The sequence below is a fragment of the Pleurodeles waltl genome, chromosome 2_2, assembly GCF_031143425.1.
Source record: "Pleurodeles waltl isolate 20211129_DDA chromosome 2_2, aPleWal1.hap1.20221129, whole genome shotgun sequence".
Lineage (NCBI taxonomy): Eukaryota > Metazoa > Chordata > Amphibia > Caudata > Salamandridae > Pleurodeles > Pleurodeles waltl.
Window position 1 is genome coordinate 350,673,800 of NC_090439.1, and position 23,512 is coordinate 350,697,311.

The window sequence follows — 23,512 nt, forward strand, 5'->3', positions numbered from 1 at the left end:
ACATACACACGCAAATACACACGCATACCCACATTCACCCATGCATGCATACATTCATACCCACACACAGCAACGCTCACTAACATCCATAATAGCACACACGCATTCACACGTCACAACATACACGCACACTCACATTCATTCCTGTGCACACGCATCACACATGCCTCACACCCGCATGCATGCACACATACACAAACACACACACACAAACACAACACTCCCCATCCCCCTCACTTGTCAGAGCACCCGACTTACCTGCATGCAGGGGGTCCTCCGTCAGGAGACGGGATGCAGCGCTGCTGCCAGCAGCAGCATCCACCAGTGGAACACTGCCAGGCCACATCATGTGTCATGATACGGTCAGCAGCGTTCTTCTGGCGTGGCCACCTTATCGCTGTCCGCTGCCAGCCTTCTGGCGGAATTCCGGCTACAGTCATATTATGGTGGACGGTTGGTAGCCATGGCGGCATTTACTGACATTATGATAATAAAGGCCATAGTCACAAGGGCAAAAGAAAATATTATTTCCTCAGATACCGACAGGAAAATAGTATGTAACATAGCTGCTGAGGTACACATAAGCAGCAAAACTTGCCAGAGGGTCGCCTGATTTGGCAATGATTCTTAGTGGTGTTAAATATAGATAACTGGGCATTTAAAAAATCTGATTTCATATATTTTTCTCGTAATAAGTTAACGTGTAGGAGTATTTGCTGCACACATAAAAGCAACAGATAAAAGTGGATAGCTGGAGGCAAATATACTGTGTTTTCAGGAAACACAGTTACCGATAAGCTGCCAATTTTTGTTTTTTCAACATTGCCTGCCACTACTTCCCCTCACCTCCACTACATCACCTTCCATTATATTTTCTTGTCACGCTGTGAGACCCTCCCGACCCTCATTTTAAGGTCTAACCTTCGAAGTGCTCTTGCTTGCAAGATATACTGTGTACATGTTGTGTACAACAAGGTGCTTGGATCTGCCTATTGGTTACCATTGTTGGCTTCATTGTCACTCTCATTTGCTGCCTTGCAATTCGTGTGGTGTACAAGACAGATACTGATTGATTGATCCTGATTAGGGTCCTTCCACTCTTTTCTTTGTTTATTCGTACTCCCTCTCCGACCCCCACTCCCTCTCTGTCTTGCTATTTACCCACCAACCTTCCTCTGTCCTATTCCCTCCCACCCCCAACTCTCCTGTGTCCTTTGCCTCTTACTTCTTACCGTACCTCCAGTTGTCTGTGTTGTCTGTGTTGCTACCCCCACCCGACCGTTGTCTGTATAAAATAACATTTATAATGTTTGTAATCTTCTATGATTTCTTTCAGAACAATAATGTGTATTTTGAGCAGCTCCTGCACAAGAGTGCCTCTCCGCCATAAATATCAAGTGCTATTAATAAACAGTTCCATAATAAGAAGCGTCCTGATTATGCTCATTTTATCACTCACAGGGATATGTGCACAGCATGTTATTAATGGAGATGCAGCACCACGTGACTCAATGGATGAATGTACTGGCGGCAGGGACATGTGCACAACATGCATGTCACAGGTTCAAGCTTGTCCTGGTGGGTCAAGTTGGCCTTTCATTCTCTGAGAATGTCGGTCAATCAAAATGTTTCATATTTAGACCTTGATATTTAAAAGAAGCCCTAAGCAAATACATAGAACATACTATAAACATATTTCCATATTATAAAAACACACACAAAACAATAAACAGTTACATTCACCTCATAAATATTAATAAAACACAGAACTTAAAAATGCCTTAAAAATTCCTTCACAGCTAACATGAATCTTCCTATTCTGCTGGTTACATCCAAATACTTCACATCAATCAAGAATTTTGCAGCCTGCCTACTCTCTGATATTCTGTTTTTCAAGCGGACTGGCTTTAAACTTGCATTACTTGCTTCTTTTTTTAAAGAATGTCAGCTGAACTCCATAATCTTCCACACTAACGGGTTGAAGATGCAGATTAATGAAAATTATAAACTTCCAAAACAAAAGCATTTTAAATAACTGCCAGAGCAACGCTAAATTCCAATTACTCTTTTCATTTAGCTCTGTCACTTTATATTCCAGTTTGCTAGAAATCAGGGTGATCAAACCCGGAAGGCAGTCCAGTGCCTAATTTCTTTGCTTTTTAGGTAACTTAAGTATACTTCTGTGGGCTTCCTGCTATTTCATTTGTTAGTTTAAGTGTCATGTAAAAATCCTTGCTTGCTAGTGGTCAGTCATGCCTCTTTGTCCCTCTTTTTTCTGTGTGGAAGCAGGGAACTACTACTGTATAATTACGCTTTGTCCTGTTTCTCTGGTCAGTAGGGAACTTTTCTTTTACCTCGTGTTCAGGGAAACTTCCCTTTTCATTTGCAGAGCATTCTTGCTCTGAGTTTAGCTTAGCTGTAAACAAGGCTATAAGTCAGGCTATCCTGGTCATGTTTGCTTTTAGTGGAGCCTAGTGTGCCTGCCTGCCGTCCCTAGTGGTGGGAGGGAGGGCGGAGGCACTAATGTTTATTTAATTGCTTGTTAGTTAGGCAAACGTACTCTAACATGTCGCTCAACGGCCCATGTGTCTTGTGTCACTATGTTGCCATGCTGGCTTTAATGGTGAGAGCCTCATTTGCCCAATCCGCTTTTATTTCCACTCACTGTGCATTAACAGCTGTCCAATATGCTGAGAAGCGACAGAGATTGGAGAAATGCGCTTTACAATTACACGTAACATAACATTTGTACTCCAACATTTGTCATGCTATCCCCTGGGTTTTTGATGCAGTCTTTCTCTGTATTTACGTTTTAAACCTTGGTGAGAGGAGTCATTTTATAGACTTACATTTTAATAACTTACATTACGGTCTCCTAGAAATGCTCTCCGCCCTCATGCATTCATTGAAGCTGCACAGCAGGCCTCATCCCCCTGTGACGGCGTCTGTCTTTTATCAGGAACATGGGCATGGGAGCGGGCGCTTATCTCCCTGAATTTCAGCTCAGTGGTTTCTAGGCGCTAAGCGGAACAGAAAAGTACATGTTATTACCTCCCACAATTTTATTGGGGTAGCGCTTATCTTTCTCTAGGATTTCATCTTCTCTGCTTCGCACAGGAAATAAATGCTGAAAGTTAATGGAAACATTTTATTGTCTTGTTCTTCCAGTGGGTGGAGGAGAAACCAAACAGCATGAATTCTCAAGATGCTCAACTCTGTTTCTTAATTATTATTTTTTTACAAAAATTAAGCTCTGTTCAGTTGTAGCAGCAGCTCTGCGAGTGGTGTATGGTGAGGTGGAACGAGTGGCACAGTCTGAGGATTGTCTGGTGAAGCGCCAGTGACCTCTGGTGTGAAGAAATGAAGGCAAGCGCATTTCACCAGATATTTCTGAAGCCGGCGGCAGCCCTCACTAGGCAGGAGTTACTGATCTGCGCCTCCCTAGGGTGCCTGAAGATGCAGATGGAAGCGTCGTCCTCTTGTGGATGAAGGCATTACAGTCTCATTGTCGGACTGCCGCAAAGGGGGGTCCCCTCAGTTTTATCTTAAGGCCTTTTTAAAGGCAGGAGTCCAACCATGTGTTCAAATGTAAAAACAAGTTGTCAGCCCTTGGCAAGTGACAGAGGGATGTGGTTCGGACAGCCGTTTGTGTAGGGGGTGTGGGGTTCAGGATCTACCCCACGTTCTGTTCATGTGCCCGTTACTACATAGTGATTGTGGCAGATAATGCAACTATTGGTTTTGGAGCGGCCAATTAAAAAGGAAGGCACTGATAAAATAGCCTGCAACGGCTGTCAATGTATTGTATTGTATGTTAAGATGGCGTCATACTTTATTTTAGTATTGTTACTTACAGGTTTAGCTATGCATTATTTGATCATATTTTTTCATAATAGTTTTGTCTTACATTCGTAAAGATTCTAGTTTTTTTTTCCTAATCAACAATGTTTGTGATTGATTGCATCATTTCCAGGGGTGCCGAGGAGGGTAGCACAGTGTTCTAGAGAGCTTTACACAGTAGGACCTCCGTGGGCGTGTGTGATGGGAACGGGGCACCAATTCATAGTGATGTTTTATCATAGAAATTAGGAGCCACCTGAGTAGCATGGCTGGTATATTCATGCCCAAGGACTGAAATGCAATTCTCATGAGTTCCGTGCCTCCTCCGCTCTTGGTTCCTGCCACGACCTGCCCTCTTCACTAAGAGAGGCGGTATGTGAGCCTGTGCTCCACCCAGGAGCCTCTTTTAGCTCATGAGGGTTGTGTGTCAGGGTATCGTTGTCAAACTTGACATAATTACAGTTTTTGAAATATTGCGGTATTTTTATGGACAATATTTAGGACACAGGTTTATGTCAGAGGATATTGTGATATCGTACCCTGGAGCCGTATGCAGTGCTATCTGTGGGTGCTACAGTGTACGCAGATCTCACACCGTGCAAAGCTGTGTGTGATGCCAGCTGAACTCCTGTGCCAGGGGAGCTCCATCCTGACCCTGAGATGGTCTCTGTTTCTCCCATCTGTGTAGCCTACAGAGAACTGTTACTTTCCATCCGTGAGGTGGCCTGTGCTGCTGCCAGCCAAGCCTGTGACACTGGCTTGTGCTTCGCCATGACTCTGTGATGGCTTGTCAGAGGCAGCCTGCCCTTCTCCACAGGGCAGGAGAGTCCCTGCAAAACTCGTCTCTCTCTGCCCTGAGCTGCCAGCTGAGCCCACTGCACCAGCCCTTTAGTTATATGCAGGGCCAGTGGAATTATGTGGCAGAAAGGACCAAAATATGTAGCAGGGTTGACCAATTAATGTGGCAAAAAAGTCTAGTTCTGCACTTACAAAGCCAATAGCGCCAACTCAAGTAAATGCGAGACCTTTTGAAATGCCATGCTTCTGTGCCTGGATCATTGTGAGGTACATTGATAAGACAGGCCTTATGGAGGTGCCCCTAACTTATTATGCTCTTGCTTTTAGAGGATGGATATGCTCTCTCCACTGCAGTTTTACACAAGATATTCATATTTACTAACTTTCTCTATGTTTTTCTCTCCTAACTACCTATTATAAATTGTATTCCCTTTCCCAAATCTAAGAACTTAGGTCTTATCCATATTTACTATAAATTTCTTCTTACTACAATAAGCATTAAATGCCACTAATTTCCTTTGGAGGCCCTACCTCTGTTATACCACATATACCACATAGATCGTCCACATATAAGAGACAATGGACATGCTTGATATTCATTTTTTGGCGTAAGCCCTTTGAAGCTGATAGGGTGGCTTGTAGATCTTCTAAAAATATAGAGAATAACAGAGAAGTCAACATGCAGCCTTGTCTCGAACCATTGCTGATTGATATTTTATGGGTCAATGGTTCCTCTACATCTTTTACCACCGGTGCCCAATTATGCCTATGTGGTTCTTGCAGAATAAAGGGAAGACCTTTTGGTATTGCTTATTCTATCATTTTTCCCACAGCTCTTTACTATCCATCAAGTTGAATGCTGTACAAAAGTCTACAAAGCAACAGAATAGTTTGCCCCCTTTGTTCCACCTACTTTCGTGCTGGTGCCGACAGGCTAAAGCAGTGATCTGTTGTTGAGTGGCCCTCTTTGAAGCCTCACTGTTCTAAGGGGATTATACTCCTTATATCTGTCAACTCTCTCAACAGGTCCAATGTATTTTTTGAAAACAGATTTTCCCCAACGTCTAGTAAACTAATCAGTTTAAAGTTTTGGGGTATATCAGCATTGTTCTTTTTATGGGTGGGTCTTTTAATTGCCTTCTTCCAGTTTTCTGGGAATAAACCTATCACTAAGATTTCTTAAACCATAAATAATAGAATTTTGCTCACAAATCCTTGTTTGTTTTATTCATACCTGCTGGAAGGTTATCCGGTCCCGTGGCTCTAGTCAATTTTAATGACATTATGGTTTTCTTAAGAATCTAAAGGAAGAACTATGGGCCAGATGTAGCAAACATTTTGCATGGCGCCATGCAAAATGCCATTTGCGATGCACATTCACAATTTGCGAGTCGGTACCGACTCGCAAATTGTGAATGCGACTCACAAATATGAAGGGGTGTCCCCTTCCTATTTGCGACTCGCATCGCTATGCTAAATTGCTTTGTGACCGCAAATGCGTTCGCAAGCAATTTGCAGTTACCACCAGTGTCACACTGGTGGCAACCCATTCGCAAAAGGGAAGGGGGCCCCAGTATCTTTGATACAGTGTCTGTTTCCCTTGCCCATGTTTCCATGACCCAGAGTTGGTTTACCTGTTATAGGGCCTATCTTTTCCTTCCCTTATCTCAGGTTTCTCTGTCTCAGTGCCCATGTTTTGCTGTCCTGATATCTGTTTTCCCTTCCATCATGCCTGTGACTCCAAACCTTGATGTGAATGATTCCATGCGTCTTTACTTGCCAGTGTTTTTGTTTTCCTGTATCCTAATTTTCTGTTTGGTCACTGGTCTCTTGCTCACTCTCTGTGTTTTTAATGTCCCACTGTCTCCCTCTCCCTGTTTCTTCTACTCCTAATGCCTACCTCTCCCGATTCCAGTGTTTCCTTGATCCAGTGCCACACAGTCCTGAGTCTACTAATGTCAAAGCGTCTCACTGTCTTGTGGTCTCCTTGTCTCAATATGTACATGTTTTATTGTCCATATTTCTCTAGTCCAGTGTCTGAATCTACGTTGTGTAATGTCTGGGTTTCCCTTCCCTAGGATCCCTATTTCCCTGTTTCTGTTGTGCTGTTCACGTGTATTTGCATCTCTGCTCTAGTGCCTGGTTTTCCCAGATTCAGCATTTGTGCTGCCGTGATCCAGTTATTGTGTTTTCCTGTACCTATGTCATGTTTCCTTGATCGAAATACCTTATTCTAATGTTGAGATTTAAACATCTGTTCGTTCTTGCACCAGCTCCACTGTTTACATGTCTACGTTTTTAGGTCTGGTTTAAAGACAGCTTTAATTGTCCTGCCAGCCTCATTTTTTGCAATAAATATCATACACAAATGCATACCTATGTAGGGAATCTCAGTCAACACTCTTTCACCACTGGTCTATTGACATTTCACTCAAAGTATGCTCCCTCCCAAGCCAACAGACAGTATAGATCAACAGCCTATCACACTCCAGCCATTGAATGTTTTCATTTTAAATGACTATATTTTACCCTTGCACATCTACGCATACACATAAACAATAGTTACCAAAATACAGCTTGTTAGACACTTGTACTTCCCAGTGACTAATAGTCCCTATGTATAGTAGGATTCATCACTATTTCCATAACCCTCGAGATTTATTGTAAATTGCAATGTTGGCCCTTCACTATAGACCAGCTTTGGTACTACACCCATCTAAAAATAAACAGCTAAAATTAGATATCTAAAAATGTTTAATTAGCAGTGAATAAAAGTTCCTATATATAGTATGGCGTGATCACTTACTTTGTAAAAAAAAATCAGGAAATAAATATATTTAAATCTGTAATTTTGGCTCAATATCATGAGCTAGCTTTGGCAAATAGTTAGTCCTATGGAAAACAAGCACAAATTATTAAAATAGCAAACCTATGTATGAAAATGTATATATTAAGGTCACTCTCCCTCAGCTTGGTGCAGGTCAGTTGAAACAGTTGCATCTGATGTGAGAAGGGAGACCTAGTAAAGACTAGTGGAAATGCAGCTTTCTGTAAAAATGTCAATGCTTTTGCATCTGACTCAATAGGGACACATAGTAAGCACTAGTGGAACTGAGGCTTCATGCAAGAATTCCAGTGCTTTTGCATTTGACTCGAGAGGGACACATAGAAATGACTTGTAGAGCTGCAGGTTCATATAAGAATTTCAATTTATTTGCATTTGACTTGGGAGGGACACCTAGTAACTAGTTGAATTGCAGCTTCAGGTAAGATAGATGTGATGTAACGGCCATAGCTGCTGGCTTGGAAGCTGGGGAACCAGGTTTGAGTTTTGACTTCGGCTCAACATCCTGTGATTCTGGGCAAATCACTTAATCTCCCTGTGCCTACCAAAAATGAATGTGTCCTTGTGTAAAGTAACTGGTGCTCAATTAAGTCACTCCAATACCTTTGAGTTGAGTTTGCACTATATAAAACTGCAAAAAAAGTACTTTTGCATATAACTCAGTAGGGACACCTAGTAATTACTAGTGGAACTGCAACTTCATGTAAGAATGTCAGTGCCTTTGTATTTGTCTCAAGAGGGACACCTGGTAATTACTTGGGAAACTGAACCTAGATGAAAGAATATCAATGCTTTTGCCTTTGAATTGTGAGAGATACCTGGTAACAACTAGTGGAACTGCAGCTTCATGAAAGATTCTCAATGCCTTTGCATCTGACTCAATAAGGACACACAATAACAACTAGTGGATCTATAGCTTCATGTAAGAATTTCCATACTTTTGCATCTGACATAATAGGGAGACCCAGAAACGGCTAGTGGGACTGCAGCTTCATGTAAACATTTCACTGCTTTGGCATTTGTCTCAAGAGGGACCTCTAGTAAAGGCTAGTTCAACTATGGCTTCATGAAAGAATTTCATTGCTTTTGCATTTGACTTGTGAGGGGCCCATCTTAACAACTAGTGAACTGTAGCTTCATGTAAGAATTTGAATGCTTTTGTATCTGACACCTAGTAACGACTCGGTGGAACTGCAGTTTCATGTAAGAATTTCAATGCTTTTCCATTTGGCTTGAAAGAGACACGTAGAAATGACTTTTGTAACAGCACCTTCATGAAAGAATATGATTTTTTTTTTGCATTTGACTTGAGACAGTCACCTAGTAACAACTAGTAGATCTGCGGCTTCATATAAGAATTTCAATGCTTTTGCATGTGACTCGAGAGGGATCGGTAGTAATGACTTGTGGAACTGGCCCTTCATGAAAGAATATCAGTGCTGTTGCAAATGACTTAAGAGGCACCCCGTTACTACGAGTGGAACTACACCTTTCAGAATTTTTTTAATGATTTTCAGTATGACTCAAGAGTGAGCTTTAGTAGCGCCTTCATGAATTGCAGCTCTGGGAAAGAATTTAGAAGGCCTTGAAATTGCAATATTGATTCATCATAATCATAATATGTACTTAATATATTGAAATCAAACATCATTTTTTAGAGTACCAATAGTGGATATGTACATTTTCATGTTGGAGCCACCCCCCTCAACTTTGTAAAATACATTTGATGGAGTTGCATCTTACTCAAGAGGAACGTTTAGTAACAATGTGAGTTATTACAGCTTTGTGATAGGCTTGTTATGCAGTTGCTTCTGTCTTGTGAAAGACTTCACACTGTTTCTTCTGCCTCTAGAACAACATTTAGTAATTAGGTATGCCAGCTATGTGAAAGGCCAGGCCAATTGGCTTTGCTAATGCTTGTTCTGTTTTGCTGTGTTTCACTTTCCGGTGTTTGTGCTTTTCTGTCGAAGTGTATATGTTTTTACATACTAGTGTCTACGTTGCCCTAAAGCATAATACATGTTGGAGGCTATTGTATAATAAATATGTTCTTTTACATGCAGGTCAATGCGAGTTAGTTGCATGGAAATGGTGCTTTTTATGCTGTATATGCTGTAGCCATTTTTGATTTCAAGAATTGTGATAGTGTTTTGGCTGGTCAGGGGGGTTAATTACTAGATCTGTGGACTGTTTCATTTTGAGTGTGTGATACACCCTAAAAGGGTTTTTGAAATAAAGTTATGGTTATGGTCTCTGGTAGCTTGGCAGCATCTGTAACCTCTGGACATGGGCTAAAATGATGCATGAACTTGGGAGATCAATAACCTGAAAATGATAAATAACCTGCACCTATCCTAATGCAAAGAACAACCTCCCGACTCCCTAAAAAAAACCAAAGTGCAATAAGAAGCTAGGGCGATGTGATCAGGTGTTACTCCCGCAGACAGGCAGGCACCTTAAGTATAATTTTGAGTAGCAGGTCTAGATGTCTCGCACTTTGAACATCAAATTATTAGTAACACCTGGAATGTTTAAGGATAATCATAAAATAATTGTGGTACACTAGTATATATGAGCAATGTTCATATATCATTAAAACATGTAATATACAGAATGTATGGTTACTATCTGTAGCCTACAAAAACTGAACATTGGCACTCATGATAAGTTACACATCTGTAAACCTCTTAATGCATTGCTTAAGACCTAACACCTATTAAACAGATGGTATCACTAATGACATTCACTGACATCACTTGTAGAATCCCACATCAGATTAAATTTCTGTTTGTTTTTTCCATGACTCAGTGTCTGTCTTTCCTTGTCTCACTGACAGTGTTTCCCCTCCCGTCATCTGTTTCTTACATAGTGTGTAATTTCCCGTCCCATGATCTATGATTTCAATAGTCCAGTGTATTGTACTGCACTATAAGTGTGTCCTTGTTCTCCTGACTCTGTGCCCTTGCTTCCCAGTCCTGCTGTTGTGGTTTCATTTTCCAATGCCTGTTTCTATGTCCCAGTGACTTCCACATTGTTGGTATTTACTTTCCTCTTTATATTACTGATGGAGACTACATGGAGTATGGCGTTCAGATGATTTTACAAACTGTGTGTTCTTCCCTTAAAAAGGACAAAGGCCCTCACTCACTGGGGTGACATGTTTCATCATTAGGCTCCTCAGTCATCATCTAGACATGAGAGTTACACATGGTAGACCAGCTTAGTAAGCGGTTTCTTAGAGAACGGAAACTATAAAGCTGAAAATGTGTAACGAGGTAATTGTTATGAACTATTATTAATCACTCCCTATCACATGAGTAAAAATAAAAGTACCTGCAGGGCTGTGCAATGCAGGACTCCAGCTTATCCCAACAGGTTTCAATAACAAGACTAAAGAACCCCAGGGCATACGTCAGGGCAAATGGATTCCATGAACACCCATCATCACAATGCACCATCCGGCTAACGTGTAGGACCTGTGGCCCGAGCAGTGATTAGCAGAAATCTGCAATACTACAGCCCTTAGGCAGGAGGCCTGATTTAAGCTATTACCCAGTCACAAGGACCGACTTTGGCTGCACCACATTTGATCCATACACTTTAAATATGGTTGATGATACATTATCTGTGAGGTGATCCATGAAATCATAGAGATTTCAAATGTCTTTAGATTTTGTGATAAACACATCAGTGCTTCTCAGTCACTAGATGGTGCTCCTCACATCTGTAACTGAATCTTGACTTTTTTTTTCAGTGAATTTCATTGTTTTTTGCGCTGATATATCAGCTTTCTATCCCCAGAGCCATCTTTTGTCCCTTATATATTTGTAGTCTGTAAAACTGATCTCTCCTGACCCATGCAAGCTTCAGCTCCTTCACTTTACGACTTTTCTGCAATGCTGTGTAATGGCATGTTTGTGGGTTCCAATATCATAGAAATGTCTTTCAGGTTTAGACTGTAGGATTAAGGCTGTCTTCAAGCTGTATTGTTGGAATGGACACCATGTAGGAATCTGGGTTCTGGTTGCAAGACCCCCCACTTTTTGCCTGGGTTTTAGATGCAACTTAGTCTGAAGTGCACTGGGTTCTTGCTAACCAGGTCCACAGTGCCAGTGCTCCTTCCTTAAAACAAGACAAAAGTCACTTCATCCCCAAGTGACCAGGTCCTTCAGCCCCCCTGTAAGTCCCTAAAAAATGATACCCCTGGTACGTGGGGCATGGGTACTAAAGAGGGCCCCTCAAAGCTACAGCACAATTTGTGCCACTCTGAGGGTCCCAGCACCATCCTCATGCAGACTGCCATTGCAGGCTGCATGACAAGGTGCTCCCAAAATTGAAAACACTAAATGGAACACACATGTGTGCCATGTCCCCTTAAACACTGCTTTTAATATCTGTAAGTCACCCCAACAACAGGCCTTCAGCCCTAAGGCAGGGTACATTATATTACAAGTGAGGGCATATATTTAATGAGCAAATATACTCTTCTATATGTTTGTTGATTCATAGACAAAGTAAGTGTACAGGGAAGACATTTTAAACACATGTGCTGGACACAGATCACTACGAGTACCTCAGCTACACAATGTCTTCCCTGAACCTAGGGATATTTGGCATCAAACTTCTTGTTTAATAAACTCTCACTGATTCCAGTGATGGATTTATTAATGCATGCAGGAAGGGGGCACCTTAGAGGTGCCCCATGAAAAACCTACCAACTGCTGGTGAGCTCACTTGCCAGGACTGGCCAGCCTGCCACCAATAGACGAGAATCTGACCCCCCTAGGGGAGAGCTTCTGCTCTTGAGAGGTCTGAAACAAAAGCCTGTCCGAGCTGGGGTGTTACCCACTCGTCCTCACAGGATGGCCTGCATTTCAAAGCAGGGGCTTCAGAGAAACTCACTGCCTTTAAAATGCAGATCTGACGTTCCTCAGTGGAAGATGCCAACACCCCCTGCCCCAGGCCCTATCTAGCACTTGGACAGGCGGGAAAATTAGCTATGCAAGAAGCGTATCACACATCCAGACTGGGAACACTACTAGGGTGGCCAGCCTGAAGTTGACACCGCTTTAGAAATCCTGCCATCTTGGGTGTGGTGGAATTTAGGAACTCTGGTTAGGGTGATGCCCACTTCCAAAAAGAAGTGGTCATCTAGGGGGTGTAGTGACCCTCAAGGGTAAGCAGCCCATTGGTTCCTACCCCTCACTCCCCATAATGCCCCCTAAATTGAGTATTTGGGGGACCTCCTGACACCACATCCTCAGATTTTTTGACCCAAAAGAAGGAGTGGACTCGAGAACTGAGGAGTACAACTGACTTGACTCCAACCTTGCCGGCCTGCTTGCTGCACCCAACCCTTGAGGAGCAACTGACCCGTCCTGCCGCTTTAGCCTCCAGAAACCGGGGAGAGCTGCCAGTGCTTTGCCAATCGGCAGGATAAACTCTCTTGGAGAAGAGCTGCTCCCCTGCATCGCAGGCACCCAAGAAAACCCTGTGGACCGGAACTGCCAAAAACCTGACATCAGACATCACCACTGCACCGAGCCTCCTAGCCCGTTTTGAAGTGGGCCAACATTGTCAGCTTGGTCCCCCGGCCCTCCAGAAGAGAAGTTCACCCTGTGCTCACCCACTGTGGACTTCCCCACGACGTATGCAGACTGTTTCTGCAGACCCCTCCTGCAACCGTGGGTGATCAGGAGGCAAAACTCGAAGGCCTAGCACACAATTGCACCTGTCCACCCCTGACCCAGAAGAGGAGAACCGAGGGTGTCCCTATGTCTTGCCACCTCATGAGACCTGAGCCCACTTGTTGGCTTGGTCAGACTAGACTCCCAATCCATACCTGCAGAATGTTTCTGTGGGGTCCCCCTGTAGCCAGGAGGAACTCCAGTGCTGGTCCTGACGCTGGAAGACACCACTACACCTGTGCCCTACAGCTTGAGGAGGAGTGGACTAATGGTATCCCCACATGCCTGAGGACCTCAAGGGTTGACCCCCCTGAGGGTTCCGATGGACTGTCCTTCCAGTCCATCCTTGCAGTAACTTTATACTGGAACAATCCCCCCAGACTTGAAAGTGACACCCGATGCTGTAATATAACTCTGCACCTGGATGCACCAGTGGCGTGGCCTTGGACCTTTTCCCAAAACCCACTTAAGTCCTGAGATTGGTCCCATAAGTAGTTATACTCTACCTGGATTGACGTCTTTGTTTTCCTCCATAGGACTGCATTGCAGCTTCCTGAAAATGCAGTCAACTTTTGAAAACTATAAAAATTCCTAACTCAAAAAGAACTCACCTAATTCCCGTGATCTTGGTATCAAAGTTTACATAAAAGTACATGTTATTTTTTATCAATTTTTATCAATTTTTATCAATTTTTATCAATTTTTTATCAATTTATTGAGTGTGTGTCTCACTTACTGCATTCGTGTGTGCCTTACATGCTTAGCACTACCCTCTGATATGCCTAACTGCTCGACCACACTACCCAAAAAAAGAGCATGTGGGATGTAATTTGTGCCTCTGTGATACCTCTGGGGATTGCTTGGGCTCTTTGCACAGTGTACCTCATTTTGGTTCACTAAACAAAGAGCCAGCTTCCTACATTGGTGGCAGAGCGGTAAGAAGAAGGCTTTACAGGTACTATACCTCTCTGTCAGTATTGTGATTCCACTAAAGAATTCACAGTTGACTTTAGTTACCAAAAATATTTTTCGATTTGCAATTTTTTAACTTTTTCCAAATTTCTAATCTGGTCTGTTAAGGCCTTGGTTAATCCCCACGTTTTGTTGTGTTTAGAAATGTAAAACGTACTAGATAGCTATGGCTTAAAAACTGTTTAGAATTTTTGTGCAGGTTCTAAAAAGTTCCCAACTCATCTAAAAATAATTTCAGCCTCAGAGGATAGTGTTGTAGAACTCAACCTCACCCCTTCACCTGCAGCTGTCAATGCAGCAGCTAAGGAACCTCTGTAAGGCCAGCAAAATTAAAATAGGCTCAAACCCTACCAAAGAACACCTCCAACAGTTACTGGCTGAGTTTGACAGGGTTCAGGCAGCCCAATGAAACACTGAGCAGGGTCAGGTGATTAACCTAGGCCGTGATGATGAGTCTGCTAGTAGTGCTCATAGGGAGGGTTCCCCTTCCAGTACCCCTGAGGAGAGGGTAATAGTCGAAACCTCTACCCTAAGACTGTACCTAGAGGTCAGCCAGGCTCCTCAAGGTTCAAAGAAGTACTAGAGGATTCAGACAGGGAACTGGGCCTAATAGCCAAAGAGATTGGCCCGTGAGGTCAGACTCTTAGAACTCGAAAGAAAAAGAATTGAGATGGGCCTAAGTCCCATCTCTGGTGGCAGCAATATCTTAACTAGGAAGAAAGAGGTAGTGTTCAACCGTAAAATCCCCAAAGGGGTTGTCCCCAAATATGAGGCTTGTGATGGCATCACCAAGTGGTTTACAGCCTTTGAGAGGGCCTGTGTATCCAGAAAGTTTAGGAAACAGCACTGCGGCTCTCCCCTTTTGGAAACGTTCTCAGGAAAGTGCAGGGATAGACTCCTGACACTGAATGAGGCAGATGTTGGGTCCTATGACCTCATGAAGGACACCCTGATTGAGAGCTTTGGTCTTATCATTGTAGAATAAAGAATCAGGTTCAGGGAGAATCACAAAACCAGAGTCAGTCCTGGGTTGCTTTTTTGGACTTTTCAGTGAAAACACTAGGTGGTTGGTTAAAGGGAAGTCAGGTGCAAGATTATGATGGGCTTTATAATTTGATTATTCAGGACCACTTTTGAGAATCTGCATCAACACCTAGTGGACCTGGGGCCAGTCTCTTCCCAAGAGCTGGGAAGAAAAGCTGAACATTGGGTTCGAACTAGGGTGTCCCAAGACAAGACATGGAGGGTGTGACCACAAGGAAGAGTCGGGGAACACATCTCTGCACCCACACGCAGAGCTCCCGAGGTGGCCTATTGGTGTGGCTTTGGACCTTGCCCCAAGACCTCCTTAAGTCCATGATATTGGTCCCATAAGTCATTGTACTCTACCTGGATTGCCATCTTTGTTTTCCTCGGTATGATTGCATTGCAGCTTCCTGGAAATGCACTGTCGACTTTCGAAAATTATAAAAAATCATTACTCAAAAAGTACTCACCTAATTCGGGTAATCTTGGTATCAAAGTTGGCATAAAAGTGTGTTCTTTTTATAAATTGGTCTTGGATTTCTTTATTGAGTGTGTGTCTCACTTAATGCATTCATGTGTGCCGTACATGCTTAGCACTACCCTCTGATATGCCTAACTGCTCAACCACACTATCCATAAAAAGAGCATTTGGGATGTCATTTGTACCTCTGTTATACCTCTGGGGATTGCTTGGACTCTTTTCACAGTGTACCTCATTTTGGTCCACGATATGAAGAGCCAGCTTCCTACACACCCACTGTCACATATGTACTTTTATTCATAATATAACGTTTCACTGTCTGTGAAGTATGTCATCTTGTGGATTTTTGTCATCTGGTGTTTCCAAGTGAGTACCGTTTTTTCTTTGCTAGTCTCTGTGGTATCTCTTAGGTGGATTTTATTCCATTGTTGAGCTTTCATTACAAATAGACTAAGCTAGTGACTCTGATTGATGAAGCAATGAACCATTAGCAATTTATAGAGCATTTTGGCTCTCTATTTGGTAGCTATGAACATGCCGCTTCCCTCTTCCATCTTTCATACAATCCTCATTTCAAGGGTTAGAAAGGAGGCTGTAATTATATCATTTTAATCTGTTACTATTACCGATGTTTTTCCTGTCTTTTACCTTGATTTCTTTTTTTTTAATCTAATTGCTTTCTGCGTTCTGTACAATATAATAATTTCTAATATATTTAGGTGTACCACCTCATTTATTACTGTAGTGCCCTTTTGTTACATGCTCTATAGAAACTCAAATAAATGCATATAAATAAAAATAGAATCAAAGGTTAACCTTGTTAGAGGCAATTGGAATCCAGGAAAAACCTACATGCTTCCCTACAGTTTCAAAATATTTTTTTGCATGTTTATATGCTTGTGCGGAGCTAACTTGTTGCCTATAGAAAGACCAAAAAGTTGAGTAGACTAGTACAAATATAATACTAACATATAAATGCAAACCATACTTAATGATTAACCTTTGCTTTTCCTGCAGGGAACCGCTATCTATCCAAACCTCGGCTCTGTGCTTTGTGATCCAGAGCAGTGGGAGACACCCCAACAGTTCAACCCTGGTCATTTCCTGAACCAGGATGGGAAGTTTGTGTGCAAAGAGTCATTCCTTGTCTTTGGTACAGGTAACATCCTGTTCATAACCTTGCTGTTATGCATTTTCAAACAGAAGAGAACCTGTATGTTGCAGGCAGTGATGACTTCAGTTTGACTGACTGAAATGTGCAGAGCTCAAATAGCAAATTTCCTCGAAGACCACACAGATACCTTTGTGAGATATAAACAGGGTCTTTCTAGTCTTGAAAACTAGGGTCATGTTTAACATTTTTTCACACAATTCAGCAGGACAACTTGCTGTGCTGTGCTGTGTAAAAGGGAGAGGACAGGAATGCACCATATCAGTCAAGATATGACACATTCGTGACCTTTTTTCCTAATAATATATTTCCCCATGGGCTATGGGAACACAGGTGCATTAAAATGCCCGTTATTCCAGCACAACATTCAGCCGCGGATCGAGCTACTTTGATGCTCCTTGTTTTCTAGCCTGTCATAACTCCGCCCCACCCAGCCAGCTTGGAATCTTTTTAATTGTAAGTTTTGGTCCTGGTTAGGAGAAAACAATTTTTTATTGCGATAATCTTGTTGCAATTGTCAACATTATGGCCCTCATTATGACGTTGGTGGTAACTGCCGCTTACCGCCATGCTGACTGCTGCCAACATACCGCAACCGCAGCAGTATACCGCTATGCGTATTATGACCCACACATAGAAATCCGCCATTATACAGACACACAGAAGTCCACCACACCAAAGGTCAGTGATAAAATGGCAGTAGCAAAACCCACACCGTTACGCCAACAGAAATACGCCCACAGCATTATGACCCACGAATCACCGCAGCGGACATTCAACCGCGGTAAACCATTGGCGGTACATACCGCTGCGCTCAAAATACACACAACCTAACAAAACAACACAACATTGGTCAATTCAAACTATACACACCTTGCACATACACACACCACACCCACACACCCAAACCACTATTAAACACACACACACATTACCCACAACCCTTCACCACTACAAACAATTTACAACAGAGAGAGAGAGACACGCCAGGAGCACCCACAGAACCAGAGCCATAGAACACCATCACCCATACACCATCCACACACCTCACAGCACACACCCCAACACATCACCCCACACACACTCACACACACCACGCACACACTACACCAATGGCACCACAAAGACACCCCAGATTCTCTGAGGAGGAGCTAAGGGTCATGGTGGAGGAAATCATCTGGGTAGAGCCACAGCTATTTGAATCACAGGTGCAGCAGACATCCATTGCTAGGAAGATGGAGCTATGGCAGAGAGTCATGGACAGGGTCAACGCTGTGGGACAGCCCTCAAGAACCAGGGATGACAGCTGGGTGTCACACCTACAGTTTTTGCAGGAAGAGGTGGAACGACCTACGGGGGAAGGTACGTTCCGTGGTTGCCAGACACCAGATAGCAATACAGAGGACTGGCTGTGGACCCCCTCCTCCTCCCCTAACTAACAACATGGGAGGAGCAAGTCTTGGCAATACTGCATCCTGATGGCCCGGCAGGAGTAGCAGGAGGACTGGACTCTAGTAAGACAAATCTTAACTACTTTCACCCCCCTACCTGCATGCCATCACATACCCTCACCCCATCACCCCACCACCTCACATACACCCCACCATCATAACCCACCCATCCCAGTACCCAGCACTGCATGCAACAGCAATGCATGTACACCGCTCACAGTCCTGCATGGACACCCATCGCACAGCATGCACAGTAGTGACAATCACTTAGCCAACCAAATGACAACTCACACAAGTCAAAGCTGCCTTGGTAATACCAACCATAGAGGGAAACACACCCATACCTCAAGATGTCACATGCATTTACATACCCACAGGACCCCACACAACATCACCAGAGAGGAGGTTCCAGCAATATCCAGTCCACCCCCAGAAGAGGCCCACAGTGATGACAGCAGCTCTGCACGCCTGGATATGGGTGACCAACCTGGCCCATCAGGGACCTCTGGAGAATCGGTTACCCAGGCACAGTCAAATACCACCACAGAGCCTCCCCAATCAGAAAACACCAGCACAGCACCCACCCAGCGGTCCCATACCACTGTCCCCAGGACACGTCAATCAGCAGTGTGTCCACCACTACAGGGATCCCGGGCAACCCCAAACAGAGGACAATCAGGGACCTGGGGTCAGTGGCAGTGGGCACAGAGTTCAGGGGACAGAGGCATAGGACAACAGGGAAGCTGGGAGGATTGCTATGTGACAGGGGGAGTACAGTCCCGGAAAACCCACTCTCCAGAAGGCACTCACCAACATCATGGGAGCATACCACCATTCCCAGAAGACCATGGGCCAGATACTGGCCAAGTTGCAGAAGATCCAGCAGCTGCTGGAGAGACAGTACCTGGGGATCAGGGAGGACCTGAAGGACATCCACACCACCCTGGTCACCATTGCAGGGCTGCTGGCAGACATGGCCAACACCATGAGGGAGGCAGTGGCATACCAACGGGCCCCTGACACTAGCCACACCAATGAACAGCCTTCTATCTCCACTGCCGCTAGTGGAGAGGAGGCCCCGCCACAGGAACAACAGGCCACCAGCACCCCAACCCCTGCAGAAGGAGAACCTACCCGCATACAGTCCCTGCGATCCAGGCAGAAGCCAGAGAACATTGCCAAGACCCCTGCCAGGAAATAAGACTCTTCTGATTGTCACCCTTGTGTCCCATTCTGTCACCCTGTCCACCTTGAACTGACATTGCTCCCCTTACTTTGCCCCCTTGGACAATGCACCTGTGATACCAAAAGACTAGACTCTATCCTGGACTCTCCTCCATCATCACCCAAGCCCATTGCACATCCCCATTTACTTCTCAGCACTGAAATAAACACCCTTGGAAAAAACAAGTATGGAGTATGTCAAATGATTTAAAGATGTAGTTGTTTAACCATCAGTAGACATTGCAAATAGACAGTACAGTGATGTATACATAGTTATAACCTGTAATGTGCTGCAGCCATTACACCAGGAGCCACAGGAGGGCACAAATATCTGCAAATAGGCATGTTAAAGGGTACAATAAGTGGCCTATGTAGTGGGAACAGCAGCCAGCCAGAGAAAATTCACTTCACAAAACAGCAATGGAATGTGAGGTTACAGTGTCTTACCTGTGTGTCACTGAAGTACTGTTGTATTATAGTTGTTCTGTTGTCCACATCCACTTCCTCTGCCTCCTCTTTGTCACTGTTCACAGGCTCCACCGCTGCCACACAAACATCTCCAACCTCATCCTCCTGCAGAAAAGACACCTGGCGCCTCAAGGCCAGGTTGTGCAGCATGCAACATGCAACAATGATCTGGCAGACCTTCTTGGGTGAGTAGCACAGGGATCCACCTGTCAGATGGAGGCACCTGAACCTTGCCTTCATGAGGCCAAAGGTGCACTCAATGATTCTCCTAGTACGCCCATGTGCCTCATTGTAACGTTCCTCTGCCCTCGTCCTGACATTCCTCACTGGGCTCAGTAGCCATGAGAGGTTGGGGTAACCAGAGTCACCTGTAAATATCGAGGGATACCTGTTAGCCAGACACTCACCCTTAGGGCCAACCCCACACCCATATACCAACAGACACTGGGTGGGGACCATGGGCTCACCTATTAGCCACACCCTGTGCCACTGGAGTTGAGCCATCACATATGGGATACTGCTATTCCTCAGGATAAAGGCATCATGCACAGACCCAGGATACTTTGCATTCACATGAGAGATGAACTGGTCCGCCAGGCACAGTATCTGCACATTCATAGAGTGAAAGCTCTTTCGATTTCTGAACACCTGTTCATTTCTCCGTGGGGGGGACACAGACAATATGTGTACCATCAATAGCACCAATGATGTTGGGGATATGTCCCAGTGCATAGAAGTCAGCCTTCACTGTGGCCAAATCCTCCACCTGGGGGAAAACGATGTAGCTGTGCATGTGTTTCATCAGGGCAGACAAAACTCTGGTCAGCACGTTTGAGAACAAAGGCTGTGACATCCCTGCTGCCATGGCCTCTGTCGCTTGGAAGGAGCCACTTGCCAAGAAATGGAGCACTGATAGGACTTGCACAAGAGGGGGGATCCCAGTGGGGTGACGGATAGCTGAGATCAGGTCTGGCTCCAATTGGGCATCCAGCTCTTGGATTGTGGCCCTATCAAGTCTGTAGGTGAGGATAATGTGCCTGTCCTCCATTGTTGCCAGGTCCACCAGGGGTCTGTACACGGGGGGATGCCTCCATCTCCTATTCATCCTCAGCAGTTGAACTCTAGGGTAAAAAACGGATAGCAGATGGTCATATTCATACATATCCTCACAGTAAAATGCCTTGAATGTTGTGACAGTAACAGAAACAGTATGTGAACGTGTAGTTCCATAAATGTGCCTATGTCTGCTGTGATGCAGTTAGGTGCCATGCCCTGTTCCCCCCTGAAATGACGGCCGCCTGACCTATGTGGAGGGACAAGTGGAAATGAGGTAATTCCGCTGACGTTGTGTGCCGTTGCAGGAGGCGGTCGACGAACTCCGTGCAACACCTCATTGGTTACCATTGGGCCTTATGGGTTCCAGTAGCCAATGGTGATGTACGCTGGCGGTGACGGTATGCACCGCAGCGGATGTAACCGCCATTTTCCATCTGTTCACTCACTTGCTACCTGACCTTCAACAGGAGAGGACCTACACTGCAAGTGCTGCTGTGACCTGTGTCTGGAAGCGACCATGACTCGAGTGTCTGGGGAAAGGGCCCCTGCCTTCACTTCAGAGGAGTTGGAGAGACTCGTGGATGGGGTCCTACCCCAGTACCGTTTCCTTTATGGTCCTCCAGACCAACAGGTGAGTGCACTGTGAGCACGATGCATGGGGAATGAATGCTTGGAGTGCTGTGTGTGTAAGCCTCGTGTAGGGGGGGTGGCTGAGGGGTCCTGGGCAGAGTGCTGCATGTATTGTGGTCAATCTCTGTGCCTAAGGGGATGGGAGGAATATGGTGGGCCATGAGTGTAACAGGCCGGACAGTATGACTAATACCTTTTTCTATGTATCTTTTTCTGCAGGTCAGAGCCCATCAGAAAAAGGGTATTTGGGTGCCATTGCCAAGGAAGTGCGGACCCTGGGGGTCTTTGACAGGCAGAGCACCCACTGTTGCAAACGGTGGGAGGACCTGCACGGCTGGGCGAAGGCCCAGCTGGGGATGGCCTCCCAACAGGGAAGGAGTACCTGTCGTACCCTGACCCCCCTGATGTTCTGCATCCTGGTGGTGGCCTATCTGGGGTTGGATGGGTGCTTGAAGCCATCACAGCAGCCACAAGGGGGTGATTACTGTTTCAGATTCTGAAAGTGTGTGTGTTGAGGTGTTATCTGGGTGGAGGATGTGGGTCTGTGGATGCCCCTAGGCCAGGACGAACATGGCAGGGTAGGTTCCATGATGGGCAGGGTCTGATGCACTCCAATCCCAAATATGTTAGTGGGCATCTACTACTGGGCAGGGTCCTGTGGGTTTCAGCTGTGCTGCTATTGGCATTAGGCATTGTTCTCCATGGCCTGGTGACTAGCATTGTAACTGGTAGTGCATGGCCTAGTGCATAGGGCTGTTCCCTGTGTGTTGTGCACGCCAACAGTGGTGTTGTTGCTGGCATTGACCAAGTGTATCCTCTGTCACTTTCACCCCCCTTTTTGTTTTGTCACCCTGTCCTTGTGTGCATTAGCAACATCTGGCGGAGGAGCAGAGGCACCGGCGACGGAGGGAGCTGCATCCCACATGGCCCATGAGGTCGAATCCACCGACGGTGAGGGCACCAGTGGGACTAAGGGCAAGGGGAGCATCACGGCTGAGACTGGAGGGGACAGTTCAGACAGCGTCACCTCCTCTGATGGAAGCTCCCTGGCAGTGGCGGACACCTCTGTGGCCACCCCACCTACTGGTACAGCTGCCACCCGCTGTACCAGCACCTCCCTCCCAGCAGCCCCTCAGCATGTTTCCCGTGCCCGCGCACCCAGGAGGGTGGGCATCTTCTTCGCCCCAGGCACCTCAGGCCCTGCCCCAGTCAGCCCTGCTGCCCTCAGTGAGGAGTCTATTGACCTCCTGCGATCCATCTCTGTTGGGCAGTCAACCATAGTGAATGCCATCCCGGGTCTGGCAAGGCATTTGCATCAAACAAATGCATACCTGGAGGGCATTCACTCTGGCGTGGCGGCCCAACAGAGATCATTCCAGGCTCTGGCCTTCTCCCTGATGGCAGCAATTGTCCCTGTCTCTAGCCTCCCCCTCCAACTTCCTCTACCCAGTCCCATTCCCCTCAACCCCAGCCTATCCCAAGCACACCTTCAGACCAGCATGCACCCAAATCAACACACAGAAGTGGCTCAGGCAAACACAAGCACCACACTTCATCCCACAGGCACTCACACAAGCACCATCCAGATGCAGACACAGCAATATCCACTGTCTCCACTGTGTCCCCCTCCTCCTCATCGTTCACCTCCCTCCCAGTAACGTCTCCACTCACACCTGTATGCATTACATCCTCATCCACTACCTTATCACCATCACACCTATCATTACACGCCCTTCACTGGCAGTCACCCCCCCCACATCCATGCACACGTCCCCTGTGTCCTCTCCCATTGTGTCTGTGCCCCCTCCTCCCAAAGTACATAAACGCAAGCACTCAGACACCCAACAGCCATCCACCTCACAA

At 45.3% G+C, this 23,512-nt stretch overlaps 1 protein-coding gene across 1 annotated transcript in view; it reads left to right on the top strand.

Moving 5' to 3' along the window:
• The window catches only part of LOC138282376 (cytochrome P450 2J5-like), a 377,554-nt gene that overhangs the window by 280,771 nt on the left and 73,271 nt on the right, over window positions 1-23,512 (top strand). The window contains exon 8 of the mRNA XM_069219857.1: window positions 16,667-16,808. Within this exon, the coding sequence (XP_069075958.1) occupies window positions 16,667-16,808 (142 nt within the window). The remainder of the gene's footprint in view (window positions 1-16,666; window positions 16,809-23,512) is intronic.